Consider the following 17,177-nt stretch of genomic DNA (forward strand, 5'->3'; position numbering starts at 1 on the left):
CAGTGAAGATCACAAATCATTGAAGAAAAAAGGTTCACTGTCTAGTGGGTCTAGATGACCCAACTCCCAATGGTAAAGTGCCTAGGATAGCATAAGGGAAAAGGAGCGAAAGTCTGACCCTCAGAGATTGAGTAGTCCTACTTCCGGGTAGGAAAATGAGCTGTAGAAATAACTAGTATTTCATTAAAAAATTCGTTCTTTAGTGTGCCAAAGGTAATATATGATTATATATGTGGATATAGTTTACTCTGAAAGGCTTAAGAATGGCATGATATGGGCTCTTTAACTTGTCAAAGTAAAAAATATACATCCCAAACATTTATCAGTAATCTCTGGTAAAAAAAGACAAAAGGAAAACCGAACAACTGAGGTTTTCTGCTACAAAAATCGACAGCAAAATTGCTCGTCTATGAGAGATTCGCATGTGCCGACTCTTGTCTACTTTGATCTTCAAGATAAATGGTAGAGATGGAAGGAAACAGAAGCTAAACTTCAACTTGCTCTGTGGACATGCAGGGTAATCATGATGGTGGTCTGAAAGAAAGTGTGTGAGAAATGAATGTCAGGCTGAAGGAGCGTCAGAGGAGAGAAAAGATGGAAAATGTGCTTTTGAAGAAGCAGCTCTCTGACCTGTAAATGTCACACATTTTCACAGAGAACAGAAGATTTAAACATGAACAGCACACGTCACACCTTATGAGCCCTCTGGGCACTGACATTTCTGTTGCAGCAATAATTGCTATTAAATATTTAGAACAAATAATGTGCACCTTTGTGCACGCTAAAAAAGGCTGTCAGTGGCACTTTCCAAATTTTCAGACAGAACAAGTAATAAAAGATTCTGTTCTGGATTGTTCTAGGGCAGGGGTCGGGAACCTATGGCTCGCGAGCCATATATGGCTCTTTTGATGGTCACATGTGGCTCGCAGACAAATCTTTAATTCAAATTTTTTTTCTTCATTAGACCAGTCCTTCTCGTGCGCGATGCGATGGCAGAGGCGCGCAGTAGTAGCGGTGCTTAGAGAGACAAATCTGCGCCAGCACTAGTATAAGTTTAAAATTGTCTATTAATTCACAGAGTTTGTACCACCCGGAAACCTGTGAATTGCCCTGCCCAAAACTGCGCGCTCCCGTCTCTGAGAAAGAGCGCGCAGATGCGGGGACGGGATGTGTGAGGGAGAAAGCAGAGGGTGGGGCTGAGGTGTTGTGGGGACCGGCAGCAGGTGAATCGCGCAGGGATTGTAAATAGGTAAAACCCACTGCCTGTCACTCACTGCAGCGTGTGAGTATATGTTTGGCTCCCCGTCTGCATGTGAGCAGTCTGTCTCACATCTACAGAACATTCATACCACCAACCTAAGATCACGTTTAAAGTCTCAACGCCTGCATGAAGCAGAAACTCACCACGTAAACCAGACTAGACCATCAACAAAACTACCACGAGAAATACTCATCATTTATTAGAAACAGCATAACAATGTTATTAAAAAGAATCCACAGACTTATTGTACTTTAAAAATGTTGAAATTACATCAAATGCACACATTCACTTGTGTTTTAGTTTTAAACATATTGTCGCGGACTGAGTTGGATGGCTGTCGGGCCGCGTTAAAAGTTCTGGAGTTCATTGAACGCGTCAAGCAGAGATCTGATTGGCCCTCAGTTCTGTCGCTCAGCCTGTTGTTAGGTAGTTTGGACCAATGGGGTTCAGCTATGGGCCGAATAAGGGAAAGGGGAGGGCTGCAGCGGGAGCAGGGGAATATAAAGTTGGGAGACGCGCTCTCGTCTCGTGTCGGCGGGAGAGATTCAGGAGTTGCTGAATTAATTTTACGGCGTTTGTTGTGGTCTGCAGTAACCCGAATAAAGAACCTTAAAAGAGGTTAAGTCTCCGTGCCTCAGTGTGGGAAAGGGACACTACATTATTGTATGGCTCTTTCGAAATTACATTTCAAAATATGTGGCGTTTATGGCTCTCTTGGCCAAAAAGGTTCCCGACCCCTGTTCTAGGGTTTCCTCCGACTCCCACCTGACATCCCTGATCTTACCAGACCCTTGAGATTGACTGTAACAAGCACTTTTCCCACCTTTCATCATCTGCTTTCAAATCCTATCTCCCTCTGCCATCACAGTCCACCCACTCATCCTGAGAATAGCTGCATTGTTCAGCACTCATTTCGATGGAGCATCTGACTAAAAGCCAGGAAGATGCTGGCTAAAAAAGTGACACCGTGTCATGTCAGATCTTTGGCCTGAGAAGCATCATGCTGAACTCCAAACACTCTTCTACTCCATTACTTTAACAGTTTAAACCAGGTTTGTAAACCCAGCAGATATAAATAATTTTTATTTTTATTTCAGTTTGGTATCAAAAATGTAATATGCTTATTATTTATTTTACTGTATTTATCCCACAATTGGAAATTTGTTCTACGCATTTGACCCATCCCCTGGGGGAGCGCTGAGCTGCAGCCGAACCACACTCAATAGGGTCATTGATATGGTAATTGCCCCAGTAACATTGTTCATTCCCCTTGGGGAATCAAACCCTGGTTTCCTGTGTGGTAGTCTCTCACCTTACCATCGGAGCCACTCTGCCGCATTTATTTTTATGCAATCACTGTCACAACAACAGGTCATCTTGTAATAAAGAAAATTGTTCAGTCACTTGTCTTTCCTAACCCTATAAAACCTTTAAGGCCCCTATCTCATTAGCATGTTCTAAACTTCGCCTAGAAACCCATTGTGTATCATCTGGTCCATGTTTTCTGCCCTGCATGGCAGTGGCCGCCAACGGACCTGTTTAATGTCAGGCAATATTTCGGGCTAAGGTCTGCGTCCATTTCTGTTTTTTTAGGATAAAGTTTATCTTTGTCCTCTGTAAAATATCTACAGCTGGTTTAAATTTTGCTTAGAAACCATTTAAATGTGATATAGATTTTCCTTTAACCCATAACTGTCGAAGGGAAAGCTAAATCGTCGGACGCCAAATTCAGCCTACTATAATCAGATTTTTAATGTGAAACAAATATACAAAAAGAAGTCACTAAACCTGAATTGTTCTTATGAATATAATCATAAACATGAATTCATCGTTTGAACAACTTTATTACCAGCATCCTTGTAACATTAGCTAACCGGTTGCTTAATATTCTGCATTCTTATTATGGGTTGTGGAAACAACTGCAGCAATAACTCCATATTTGAAGTAAAGACTCTTGGTTTTTCTGTGTTAAATGCCAATTTCCTTTCTTTTGAAGTCATATATTATTCTTCTGTTTACTCACTGGATCTTTTCCACCTAAAGAAACTTTCCAAACACGTTTGCTAGCTTGGAATTTTAACTTAGCGGTTGGAGCAACCACTTTAGGAAAGTCACAGATAGATTTTTGACAAGAGATTGAGTGACTTTACATGTGTCAAGAATGAGTTGGATGTGATGGAGAGAATCCAGTTTTTCTTCACCTTTCCTCTCAGTGATCACCACAGCGAATCAGCTTTCACTGATTTGCACAGGAGGTTTTGGCAGAGACTTTTATGCCAGATGCCCTTCCTGACAAAACCCTTTATGTTATGCGGGCTGGGGACCGGCACAGGGGGGACCCAGACTTGGGTCCCCTGGGTCAACATAGTGAGACAGTACCGTGAAGGGTCTTACCCAAGGATGAAGCTCATTGTTGTGCACCCTGGGAATCGAACCCTGGTTTTGTGCGCCACTTCACCAACTGAGCTGTCCAGCCACGGTTGACTGTGGCTGTAGTTTTCCAAAATTAATCTTCCTTCAAAATGACAAAAGTGCCGGGGTTGGGGACCACTGCTGTAGCTCATCATCATTCTACTGGGTAGTAAAAAGGCTTAGTCTGCTCATTTCAAAGACTGCTTCCATGAAATCTCAAAAACACTTTTGGTGGGAAGAAGAAGAAAAAAACTTTTGGTGGGAAGAGTTCAGCTAATTTTCAAAAGTTTATAATGAGAACCACTCATCTGTTGTTATTCATCTATTAAATGTTTACTAGCTGAATTGGAAGAATGCAAAAGTGGGTAAATAAGGGGATAATTTCCTGAACATTTGCGTCAATTTTTAGCTTATTATGTTCTGAGTAAGAAACTTAAACAAATCCCCCAGCGTGTCATAATTAATACTATCTTTATCTCATAAATAAATTATATTTAAAAAAGGTTTTGTAATAATTTTGATGCTTGAAATTAAGCATTCCAGCATTCTAAGGAAATAGAATCTTCTGACAATTCTCTGATGTAGTGGGCTTTTCAGAGTTAATTGAAATTCTTATAAACTTGTTGGTAACCTTTTGGTAAAACCATAATTGAATAATAAATAACTCTGCTGTAATATTCTTGATTTTCTAGCCTCACAAGTAAATCGGTTTAATTTTACATTTTGAGTTAAACACTTCAGTTTAATAGTAGAAACAACAGTAATTATGTACAATAATAAATTATTAGACTTTTATTAATCTCTGAACAGTAATTTGTTAAAATGAGTTCTTTTTCAACCATGAGATAATTGCTGAGGCAATGTGTGGGGCTTGAGACTCAGCATTAATAAAGGGCTACTCTGGCAGGTTAATATCAGCATGGCAATAAAACGGATGCCTCTATGAGCATTACTCCCAGGACAAATAAAACCGTCACTGCAGTTACCATAAAACACTGGAGAGAAAAGAAGGGAGATTTTTTTTCCAGGAAATAAATAGATTATTTGTTCATCATGAAAAGCATCTTTCATTTGCAACCAACTGTTTTCTCTTTCGCTCGTTTCACCCGTGACCTCTCATTTTGCCAGGTATGCGTCAGCGGTGACAGACGGCTCACAGTACTTCATCCTGCTCATCATCTCTGATGGCGTGATCACAGACATGGCTCAGACCAAGGAATCCATTGTAAATGTAAGCAACTCACTTTTCTTTCTAACATAAATCTCCTAAGTAGGATTACAGATGTTTAAAGGCTATAAAACTCCTCACTCACTACTCACTATCTACACTTTTCTCAGATAGACGTGAACATTTTCACACTTTTCTCTCTTAATGTACAGGAGACACACCACAGAGGAGATTGATTGATGATGTCTATAGCCAATCAGGATGCAGGACAGACTGCATAAACAAAACATCTGAAACTGCACTGGAAATAAAAATCAGCAAAATTAAAACCACGAAAGGGAAACCAAGATTTATTAGCAAGGGGCCAGTGCTTTGACAACTGTGCATTTGTGAGTGTACAATAGTAATCAGCTGTTTTGATTTTATTAGGATTTAAATTTATAGATAAAGTCACATTTTCTAATTGGCACTTTGACCCAACAAATAGGTATGAGTGGATGAAGCCCTTGCCATTATGGCCGCTCCACTTCAGCCTTCAACTTCTGAACCACCTGTATCCGTTTTGGGGTCACGGGGTTGCTGGAGCCTATCCAACTATTGTTAGGCAAAGGCGGGGTATGCCCTGAACAGGTCGCCAATCTGTTGCAGGGCTGCACAAGCTGTGTCCATTACAAATATGCATTAAACTTTACTGAAAGTCTAGAAATGTTGAAAAAACACACAATTTTTCAATTAGACTGCTACAAAATAAATCATAATTATGTGAATTAACAGAAACCAAATCATGCGATAAGTCATTTAAAAACATGGTGATGGATGGGATCAGTACTTTGATTTACAGCAGATACATTCAAACTTCTGCCACAGCACTAGCGCTCATCATCATCTATCAAAGGAGACGTCGTTATTCAGGCCGTGGAACGGCAAGCTTCTCACAGATGGGAGCGGCTACAGATGAATCCATTTTGAGAAAAATGGTGGTTGGTGATTTTACAGAGGAGCTGTGGATCCAACACTTCCACATGACACGCTCAACTTTTGATGAGCTGTGTGATGCTGTGGGACCTCCTGTGGCGCCCGCTATGCAGCACCCAAGGCCGCAGGTTCCAACCAAGAAGCCCATTTCCATATGGTTGTTGGTCACATGACTCATTTCATTCATAAAGTGTTTCCATTGCAGGTTTGTGAAATATATCAATTTATTAAACGCCTCAAAAATCACCTCCTCCACAACTTTTTTCCAATAAATGCAAGTTTTTTGAACTTGTCGTGCTTCCATCAGGTAAATTTATAATTGCAAATCCAATTTGCAGAATTTCATAGTCAATGGAAACGCAGCTACTCACCTTCATACACCTTACGAAGCCCATTGAGACGACTGTAGTTGTGAATTTGGGCTATACAAATAAAATTGAATTGAATTGAATTGAATACTTAAGGGGAATTTATAGTAATCAATTAACCTATAAAGCATGTTTTTGGACTGTGGGAGGAAGCCAGAGTTCCCACTTTTGCAGGATCATTCCCATCTTTCAGAAAAAAACCCAAATGCTGACTAAAGCAAACATTTCTGTTACTGTCAGGTCTGCTAGCTACAGGAGAGGGATTTTAAATGATCAGTAAAGTCAAATAAAAGAAGAAAAAAGGGAATTCTGTTCTTTGTTTCTGCTTTCCTTTTTGGTTTCTCTTGGCAGGATTCCTTCAACCTTATCTACACTTAAGATACCAAAACATGTCTTTCAACAGCAGCAAAAATACTTCATGTAGGAAGAGTGTGAAAAGCTTTTTAGTGCTTCCAACACTCATAGCTCCACTAATGAGGAAGGAGCGGCACCTTCCTCTGCATTTCCATTTGCCCCCTATTGCCCCACTGCGATCCTCTCTAATAACTGTACTCTCTACTGAGTGTCACCAGAGATCATTTCTGGGAGAGCTCATGTGTTTGAATCCCAAGCCACCTGTCCTTCATTGCCCATCCTTTCCCTCCTCTTCCTCTCCCACATTCTTACATACTGTCTCGTTATTGTAAAGGATGATTTGCAAGCAATCAAACACTTGCCCACAGAGGCCCATACCCATCATCCTAGATGAAAATTGGGCCTCTGTCTAATAACCACTCAAAGTTATGAAACAGAAAACCCCTTCATTCATCATTCACTACTTCAGCAGCTGTTTAACTGTCCCACTCCGCTTTGATTTAATAAACAATATTGCGATGCGAGTGGAGGTTCAGCTGAGACTTAGAGCAGAGGAAGATCTAAATGGGAGTCATTTTTAAGCTGTCAAGCTTTTCAGAGATTCAGACAAAGTTGTAGATGCATGAAATTAGGACAGAAGCTTCATGAAACAGGCTGCCATGAGCAGCTGGAATCAGATGAATCCGACTTTATGAACAAGCAAGTTCTATTTTTCCATTGAGTCTCTGTTTCTTGGACCGTGAGTCATTTGCATGCATGACAGTCTGCAGGGTTTAAGATAGCAAATGCTGAGTCGAGAGAGGTTTTCTTCTCCTGATGTTTGTTCCTCTCTATGCTCTACAGGCGGCATCTCTGCCCATGTCAATTATAATCGTCGGGGTTGGACCGGCAGAGTTTGACGGTAAGCGCTACGATGATTGCGAGCTCTTCTCCATCAGTGGGTCTGAATGTGTTAATTACCACGACGAAATCTCATGCTTCGGCATTGGTTCTGCTTCTTATCTCACCTCTCACATGGTTCAGTCCCCCTTCATGCAGTCTGTGTTGTGTCCGCCACATTCCTTCTCATTAATTCCTCCTTCCCCCACAGGAGCAGAGGGAGAAAATGTGCTCCTGTTACTCAAGAGTTGTTTTTTTTTCTTGTTGGATGTGTGTACTGTACTCTTTTGCTGCTGATGCAAAGAAAACATGAAAGAACCTCCTTTCACGATTAACAACAAACCTTTTTAAAGTCCCACTCTGATCATTTTTTGATCTATTCACAAAGCGTTCCCAGTGGTCTTTTAATTTTGATTATGCTTTTTAAGCCAAAATCAAAAACCCTTCTTCATTTTCTAGGACATAGTTTCTGCAGAGCGGCAGGCGTTTATTAGAAATTTAGACCGCTGTGGTCAAGACCATTGGCATGAAGAACCCCCCCCATTCCCCTACCCATTGCTGAGAGCTCAGAACAGGGAGCTTGTGGCCCTCCCACAAGTGTCTTCTGCGCCAAAAAAAAAAACCTTTTTCAAACTGCATGTTTTCGTCTGCTCCTGATTCACAGCTAATTGAATAAAGAAATACTCAGAAATGCAAGTATGAGCTTAGATGTCTTTTTTTATCTTGTCCACCATCAGAAAAATGTTACAAGAGCATGCAGAAAACACAAAAAACACGATATTCATCAAAGTGGGTCTTTAATTCAGTGGGATCCACGGAATGTCAAGCTGTGTGAGGCTGCACAGCGTCTTTTTGGTGCTGCTTTCTCCATCCTGATTCCTCTAAGCTCACAGTTGCATGTAATTCAGTTCATGCAAGTGGCGGTGGCAGATTGAAAGCGGCATACTGTGTGCCATGTTCGCTCTCAAAGCTTTACCTCCTTACTCGGCGTGACTGATGTGCTTCGCTCCACAGAGATGATCGAGTTGGATGGGGACGAGGAGCGGATCTCATCCCAAGGAAGATATGCAGAGAGGGACATTGTTCAGGTACAGCGACTAATCCTAAAGACCGAGATGACTGACATCAATATATTACTGGATTGGCCTTTGCCTATTTGCTGGTATACACAGTGGCGTTCGCGCGCAAACACTATTATGCATTGAGTCACAACAACAGAACTCAGCTGTTCCAATTTATGAAAGGCAGACATCAACCACAAAAATCAGGCTAGCTCCCTCAACCAATTTTTACAAAACAGAGCTTGAATTAAAGCTTAGAAAATGATTGATCAGGGTATGTTGAAACATTTACTATCTCTAAAGATTAATTGGTAAATAGTGCAAGACCTGCACCTTCCAGTGTTACCAGTAATTTTGTAAATGTCAAATATATCTCTATTAGGTTTAAATAAATGTTTTAGGCCTTTGAAAAAGATTAGCTTGGTGTACTGTTGTTGCTGTTTGTGCTTTCACTGCAGTGATGTATGTAAATGTGCAATATGATTCACGTCGTAGGTGACGTTCTGCTGACAACAGGATAGCAATCACTGAGTCTGATGGTCGCGGGAGTCTGCTAAGATCTTTGAGGTTTACTGGAGTGAAGCCCTCTGCAAGTCTTTAAGAGGGAGCCCTTTCCAGAAGAATTCCTCTACATTTCTCACAAGATACTTCTTTGGAAGATTTCCTTACAATCCAACTTATAAAAATAAAATAAACACTGCCATTTTTAAGACAAACTATGGCACAAATTCATATAATGCTAAAAAAAAAAATAAGTATGGAATTTTCTTTTCCTTTTTTACTTTTGGTCCAATGCTCACCTGTCAAGGACAACCCAGTTAATAAGTTTACAAAAATATTACATCTTAGGGAGTTTTATAGTAAGTTTGGGCAGTGATGAATCTGTAGAGAGCGCATGATATTGTTATAAAATAAAATGCATTTATATTTGTTTTAACATAGACAATATATCAAACATTTGTAAAATTTTGCTCTCATTAGTTTTAACCAAACGTGACAAATAAACAAACAATTTGCCATTAACTAGTCCTCTAACTGCTGTTGTAATGATGCAATAAAGTCCATAGTGTCTATAGTTACTAACTGACTTCTTGGTTCTTTTGTGGTCAGACACGGGTTATGTCTAAACATACCGGTCACGTTCTGAACATGGACAGAACGTTTCCGTCAAAACATATCAGGTATGTTTAAACATAACCCATGTCTGATAACAAAAGAACCAAGAAGTCTACTGTTGTATAGGTTTTATGCAGGAGTGTAAATTACCAGCAAAGTAGTATTGCTTAGTTGTTAGAGCTTAGTAGCCTGGCTGTAAACGTGTCTGATACAAAATCTTCAGCTACAAAACCTGTTTGTAAAAGTAATACATTTTATTCTTGTACTGCAACCTCAACATGTCTTGAGTTTCTCCAATTTCGTATCCACACGTTAAGCTACTTTCACACCGTCCTCTCCAACACACATTCAAGTGACCACTTATAGTGAAAAATCGATGTGCTGTGCTTTAAACAATCTCCTAGGTTATGTGACCACGGGGAAACAAGTACAACTCTGAACTTTCACGTTTCTGCATTGCTGTGCAAGTTCTTATGACTGTTTTTGGACTCTATGTACAAAACACGCAGCCATTGAACGTGCGATGAAAGTTAAACTAGTTGAACTTTGACCAATCAGGGACTCTGGTTTGGTAGTAACGTAAGGATGCCGTCCCTGTCAATTTCCTGCCACAGTCAGACTGATGGAAAAAACAATAACTGAAGATGTAACCAAAACTACGTCATTGCAAATAAATGTGCAATCTGTCTCTTGTAATCGGTAAACGTCCAATACTCTGTCTCTCTTATTGTTTTTCTATTCTTTCCAGCTCTCCTGGGTACTTGCACATCTCTTTTTTTTAAAACCTTTTTGTAATTTATTATTTTTGGGGGTATATACTTCTCGATCCTTGCTATGTTAACGTGTACAGCGATTCCTCTTTATGTCCCTAATCTAAACTGAGACACTGAGAACTTTGCACAAGAATTCCAATATGTTTCAATGTAAGTTGACGCATACATTGGAAAAAAAAAAAAACTTTAAAAATTGAACCTCGACCTCTGGAAGTCTCGGTTTTTTGAAAGTCGCAGTTTGTGCCCAGCTGGAATTCTACGACACCAAGTCTTTCTTAAATCGGAATAGAGCTGTGAAAAAAAAAGCCTGGAGCAAGATTCACAAGATGTGCTACTAGCGACATTCCAGCAGTCCAAACTGGAGAAGCCCTCCTTATGAATCACAATTTGCTAAATTCGTGTTTAAGAAGACACGTTTAGAGTGTTCTTGAACTTGCGTCACATGCCCGATGTGAATGTAGCACAAGGGCTGCTGTGACTAAGGCATTACTCAGCAGTGTCGTCAGAGGAACGTAGTCTCCTTAACCCTTCATTCCACTCCTGTTCCAAGTCTCACACAGTCATCCTTCTCATCCACCATCCTGCTGTGTCTTTAGCTTTAATTTGTGCACATATTTCATTCACCGGCTCCTCTTCCTCTTCTCTTTGCTCAGTTTGTCCCTTTCAGAGACTACATCGACCGGCGAGGAAACCACATCCTCAGCATGGCCCGTCTGGCTAAAGAAGTCCTTGCCGAAATCCCAGATCAGTTCCTGTCCTACATGAGGACCCGGGGGATTAAACCTGGGCCTTTGCCGCCACCGTACACCCCCTGTGTGCTACCAGCTAACCACCCCCTCCTCACCAGGCGGGTAAGCCGAATCTGAAGGCCAGTGCCAGCCAGCCAGCCAGCGGAGGTTGCTGGCCTCTTCTCTCGTCTCCTTTCTTGCTGCTTTTCACCGGAAGCTTGCGAGCACAGGGTGAACTTTGCTGGCGCTCTCTTGTTGCACTTTTCGGAAATGTTTGACTGCGGATCATCTCGGCGGGGACGCTTTACAAAAGTTGACCTTGGTGGCAGTGGGAGGGTAAGACTCATGTCGGTTTGGCTTCACACGAACTCCCCCAAAAGAGGAAGAGTGGACAGCTTTCAGACTGAAGCAGTCCAAACTAGAGAAGCCCTCCTTATGAATCACTGTCCTACTGATTGCTTCTTCTCTTTCTACTTCCTCTTTGTCTCACAAAATCACTTCTCTGGATGTATAATGTTTACATGTGGAGAGCGGGGGTTTTCAGGAGGAACTTTGTACCAGTTAGCGTGAAAACATGTCAGCTTCCTATTTTTCAGCCACGAAAAACGGAAAGTTGTGGATTTGTACAAAAACATTTAGGCCTTGGTGCCATGTTCTTTGCAACAGAGTGTACATAGTTCCTTCTTTTGTTTTTATTTTTATTTTTCAATGAAATGAGCATGTGCATGCACTGGTGTCCCACACTCAGGGCTTTGCCCCTCTCACACAAACTCATCGCTGCCGCCGCCAGGAATCCACCCGCCCCCCCCATCTGAGATCTTCCCTTGCTTAAACTTCCTGCTTTCTCCGCCTGCCTTGACCCCGCGGGCATCCAGCCGAATCAAATGCAGCAGGGACTTGGACCAGCCTTACTGTTTTACTGTCAGGTAACATTCTATGGTACCGTGTCTGCCGTGGGTTCTGGAAACGCAGATCTCCAAGCCCAGAAGTCAAAAACACACATCTCATTACCGAGCCTGACTGTGTGTTGCTTTTTATAGTCTCTATAATTTTGTAAAGGACAGATCTGTTTATACGTCTCTCTACCTCTCACTTTGTTGTGTATTGCAAAAAAGTTTTTTTGTTCTTTTTTTCTTAGACAAGGGTTGTCAATGATATTTAGTAAGCCTGTAGAGTTCACAGTTTCTCACTGATTATAAAATAGGTTTGCCAAACTGCAGGTGTGGAATCATGGCACTTTGGTTGCTGTCATTTCAGGTGACTCACACCTCAGTGGTCGCAACACACTGTGAATATGTGCACAAACACACACACAAAAAAACAGACAAACCGGTTTTCTCTGAACAACCTTCTACAGCGGAGGCAGTAGTGACTATGAGGACATCTTTGTGATGTTGAGAAGTTTTGGAGCCTAAAGTTCAGGGCAGGAACCGCTTAAATTTTCAGAAACATGTAGCTAAAAAGAAGCTCTTCACAGCACAACTCCACAGAAAACCTTTGTGCCAGCATCAAACTCTCACTTCTTGAAGGCAGGAACTGCATTTAGTTATAACATTTTTGCCAAATTGAAAATTACAATTTCATTTAAAAATCTGTCTTTGAATCTAAGAGAATTTTGGTTTTTTATAGTCACAATGCTGATCTTCAGTTCCATCTCCAGATTGAGACGAGGCTTCACACAAATCTCTATAAGTGGGTTGGAAAAGGGGATCAAACGATAAAACTCTGCATAGACTTTTGTGCAATTGCAACAGCTATTTTTATGCTTTGATTGTGTAAACTGCCTATCAGTGCCCATACAGTTTAGAGATTTAACTGTAAATAAAGAGAAAGGAAAGGTTTGCTCATGGCAACTATTGGTTTCTATAGTGATCCGGCAAACTCACCCCCCCACACATTTATATTGCCGGTGCAGCAGGAGGTCTGCAACACAGTAAAGAAGGGAGTCTCATAAAAAAACAACCACGCTTTAGTATCATTTTACCATTAGGCATAATGTCAAAAGAACCTGATAGACCCACTCTGATGAAAAATGGGTTTTTGGTCTTTTTAGTATGTTCTTGTGGCATTTTTCTGATGATGGAGGAAACATATAAAGAAAGGTATGCTTAAAATTGCACAAGCTCCCTGATCCGCTCCATTTTGTTGGACGCATCCACTTGTAGACCAATAGATCCATGTACGTCTTTATTTTCCTTGTCTGAACTGGTATCTGGGTCAAAACTGCACTGCTGGATAGCTCCAGTGTTGCTCACCTTTTCTTTTGCACCAGGAATATTAGGTTGTGTAAATGCACCATGGACCCAGTAAGTCTTTCACAAAACCAGCTCTTCCTTTAGTTAGGTTGGACTTTAGTGACAGCTTCAACGCTAAATTTAAAGTTGATCTGTTCAAGAGGATCAAAACAATTTGGCTGCTGGAAGTTGATTTCCTTGCTGGTCTCAAGTCAAAGTCAGACTTTACAGAAAACTCTTCAGTAACAATCGCTGAGATGAAAATTTAAATCAATTACTATTTAAACTAATTAAGTGAAACAGTAACAACGTAAAGTTTTACATTTCATTACTCCTGTAGGTGGACTTTTAGCAGCAATAAGATGAAGCAATAACTTTTAGCTTGATACATTCTAGATCTTTGCAGAGCAGTTTGAATGTCCTTTCTAGGACTTGACTCCAGTTTTTTGCAGTATGTAGGAACGTCATCTCAGCCCCCTTAATTAATGATCTTAATGATCATTAATTTTTTTAATAATCTACCTTACATTTGCATGTAGACGCCTCATGACTTCTTCTAATTTAAATTCAAGAAAAGGATTCATTTTTCCTCTTTTTAATTTTTTTTTTACATTCTTCCCCTGGTTTTTGATCCTGTTTTCTGATCCTTTCTCGGGTGAATTTCTGGAGATTGCAACTGAAAATCAACAACGTGCAACAAAAGTATCACCTGGTGGTTTTAATACAAATTACAAATAAAAATGACATATAATGATTGAGATTTAAAGTCTTTGAGAGAGCAGCAGTTTGATCGTTTTTTTTTTATACATTAAATTCTGCTAAACTACACATAAAAACAAACAAAAATATCCTTTTTAATAAAGATGTTTGCTGATATGCATAAATGTGTAAAGTGACAACAAATTGAGATCATATTTTAGCTTTGCAGTTAAAATGCAGTATTACCTGTTGGAAATCCTGTTTTTAGTACGTAATTTGTGAAATCAAACGTCTTCAATAGAAAAACAGATTTACATTTTAGACAGTCAGAGACTGTTCTGATTCCGATTCTTTCCTTGGAAATGTTTTATTTTTTCATGTTTACTTGAACAAGTTCAGTCCCGTGCAAGAGAGAAGTGACATTAATGGCTTTCTAATCAAATCCTATTAGTCTTCCTGTAAGACATGCACACATTCCTCTGTGACTGTAGGCTTCCCAAAGTTTCCGTTAAAGTTTTTGATCCTTTTATGGAAAAGTTTCATAAGCCATGCTAACTTCTCTGAGTAACAAGCTTCTCCAAAACTGCTGCTTTCTTCAAAGAGGTCTTCATCCATGTTCCTGGGCCTCCAAGTAGTCAGTTTTTGCCCATCAAAAATCCAAGTCTTTCAGGTTATGGCACTGTCACTTTTAGACAAGTTTCGGCCTGGCGTTACGCCCTCACCTGGGCACGTGAAAACGTTAGAGTGGACCTCAGCAAAGCACAAACCCTTTCTGGTGATCGACCATCAGTCACTCAATCCAGAGGTCAGTTTGCCTATAAATGTGTGTACTGGATACTGTACAGTAACCACAATTTTGTTTTTATTTAGAACCCTGTTTAGTCAAGGTTTCCCTCTAAAGGAATGTTTACAACATATTTTTCTTTCTAATTTCACTCTTTTAAATCATAATTTGCTCCTTGTTTAATGAAACCATCTGCTCATGATGCTTGTAAAACAGTCTTTAGGGTGTTTAAACACTGTACATATGTTTGATCTTTGGGGGAACTGTCATTTTGCTGTTTATGTGATGCTGCTTCTTTACTGCTCATATAAGTATTGCATTTTATACGGAGGCCTGTAATCATATTTAAATCATGACTAACAGGCCTTATTAATGTTTCTACATAAGTTATTCATATTTAAATCATGAACGACAGGCCTGTATTTTTTATGAGCAAATGCTTGGATAATGATGTGTGTTTCCTGCGTGCAAGAGATTCAAAAACAGACCTTGAGATCAAAAATGTTTCGTAGCAACATTTTTTTTTTCCTGCCAAATCTGACATACTGTTTTAAGTGTAGCGTCTCATCCCAGAAGAACTGGTGATCCAGTTTGACTGAATCGGGTCCCTTCGTGTGGGGAGAAGTGGTCGGATGGAGGGTGGGGAGGGTGGTGGTTGTTCCAACATGAAAAGGACCCAACGGGGGCTGTGGGATTGCACAATGTAGCCCTGGTGTGACGTCTGGAGCAGCACCAGACCCAACCGGATCCATGTACATTTAAATATAAATATATTTCTGTATAGTGTTTTGTGGAGGCCTGACCTGCATTAGACTTCTGCCACTCTGCAAAGACAGATCCTTTGAATCTTGATCGTGACGAGTGGCTTTTCATTTCACACACTTGTATATGCTGTGCACCCAATTCAATGATCTGTTCATGAAACATGCATGACACTTGGAAAAGGGCAAAGGTTGTGTGAAGGCTAAAACGCTTCCAACTTCTGATCAATTTTCCCCTCATTTGGATCTAGATTTTTTATCAGCAAACACTCAAAACTACGGTGGCCCTGAAGTGCAAATCACACCAACAAATCACTCAATGGAAAACATATACAAGACCACAATGACAATTAAACAAATAGAATAAAGATCATATGTTAAAAATAATGTGTCATATTTTGTACACTAACAGTAAAGTGCATAGAATTTTTTTTTCGGAAAAAAAGTTCAATGCTAGAGGCCAGAAACCGTAGGCATGTCTGAGGGTTTCTGTTGTTTTTAATTGATTAGTTTGATGCATCGTTTAGATCCATATAACAATGATGTGTAAGGAGATTAGGTTAGGTTTCAAGGTTCTTCTGAGATTTGAACTCAGAGTCCAGAGTGCTAACCATACTAACCATACATTACCACATTTTTACAGGTTTTGACAAGAAAAACTGATGAATTGGAAAATATAGTGACCAACACAAAATATTTATGAATAAAATAACTATTATATGTAAAATATAATGTGGCATATTTTGTTCACTAACAGTAAATTGCATGGAATTTTTTAGAAAATGTTTTAGTTCATTGGTTTGAGTTGCTGTATTGTTTAGATCTATGTAATAATGAGTAAGGAGAGTTTCAAGGTTCTATTGAGATTTAAACTCAGACTACTAAATTTCAAATGACCAAAACACAATTTTGAAAAAAAGGAAATGACATAAAAATGTTTTGGAAAACAAAAGTAATTTCCAGAAATGTCAAAAATGAAAGTCAGTAAAAACCAGAAACGGTGGGTACTATGTGACATCACTGATTTACATCTGAGTTTTTTCAAATGTCTTCAATGTTCAAATAATAATAAAAGTGTTATGATTAGTATGAAGCAAGTACAGTATCACTTCAAGCCAAACAACTTTTGACTGAAATGATGGACAAACATCATCATCCAATCAGTGATGTCCTATAGTACCAACCTTTTCTGGTTTCTTATTGTGTTTCGCTTTTTAACACTTTGTTTTGATTTCTGGAAATTGCTTTTGTTTTCCGAAACATTCATTTTTCATTCCTTTCATTTTTTTGTTCTTCTGAGTTCTGGGTTTGTTTGGTTTTATTTTTTAATTTTGATTTGATTTTTCTAAAATGTAATTTTGTTTTGTTTTTTATTATTATTTGTTTGCTTTTTTACTTGACAGGTTTATAATGGTTTATAACAGGTTTATAACAGGTTTCTACATTGAGTAATTTGTTGGTGTGATTCGCTCTTCAGGGCCACCGTAGAAAACCGTAGACAATCATGAAAACTCGTGGGCCGCTCACCACTTAGACCAGGTCAAATCAAAGTCCCTGCTGAGCTTTTACTCCTTTCACTCTGCAGACGACTTCAGAATCCAGAC

At 39.7% G+C, this 17,177-nt stretch overlaps 1 protein-coding gene across 1 annotated transcript in view; it reads left to right on the plus strand.

The window, feature by feature from the left end:
* LOC101173626 (copine-8) overlaps positions 1-14,070 on the plus strand; it is a 123,544-nt gene extending 109,474 nt beyond the window's left edge. The window contains exons 17-20 of the mRNA XM_023955579.2: positions 4,802-4,904; positions 7,382-7,439; positions 8,432-8,505; positions 11,021-14,070. Of these exons, the coding sequence (XP_023811347.1) occupies positions 4,802-4,904; positions 7,382-7,439; positions 8,432-8,505; positions 11,021-11,233 (448 nt within the window). The 3' untranslated portion in view covers positions 11,234-14,070. The remainder of the gene's footprint in view (positions 1-4,801; positions 4,905-7,381; positions 7,440-8,431; positions 8,506-11,020) is intronic.
* Positions 14,071-17,177: the final 3,107 nt, after the last annotated feature.

Source organism: Oryzias latipes, chromosome 6 (genome assembly GCF_053564925.1).
Source record: "Oryzias latipes strain Hd-rR chromosome 6, Olatipes_Hd-rR_3.1".
NCBI classification, from domain to species: domain Eukaryota; kingdom Metazoa; phylum Chordata; class Actinopteri; order Beloniformes; family Adrianichthyidae; genus Oryzias; species Oryzias latipes.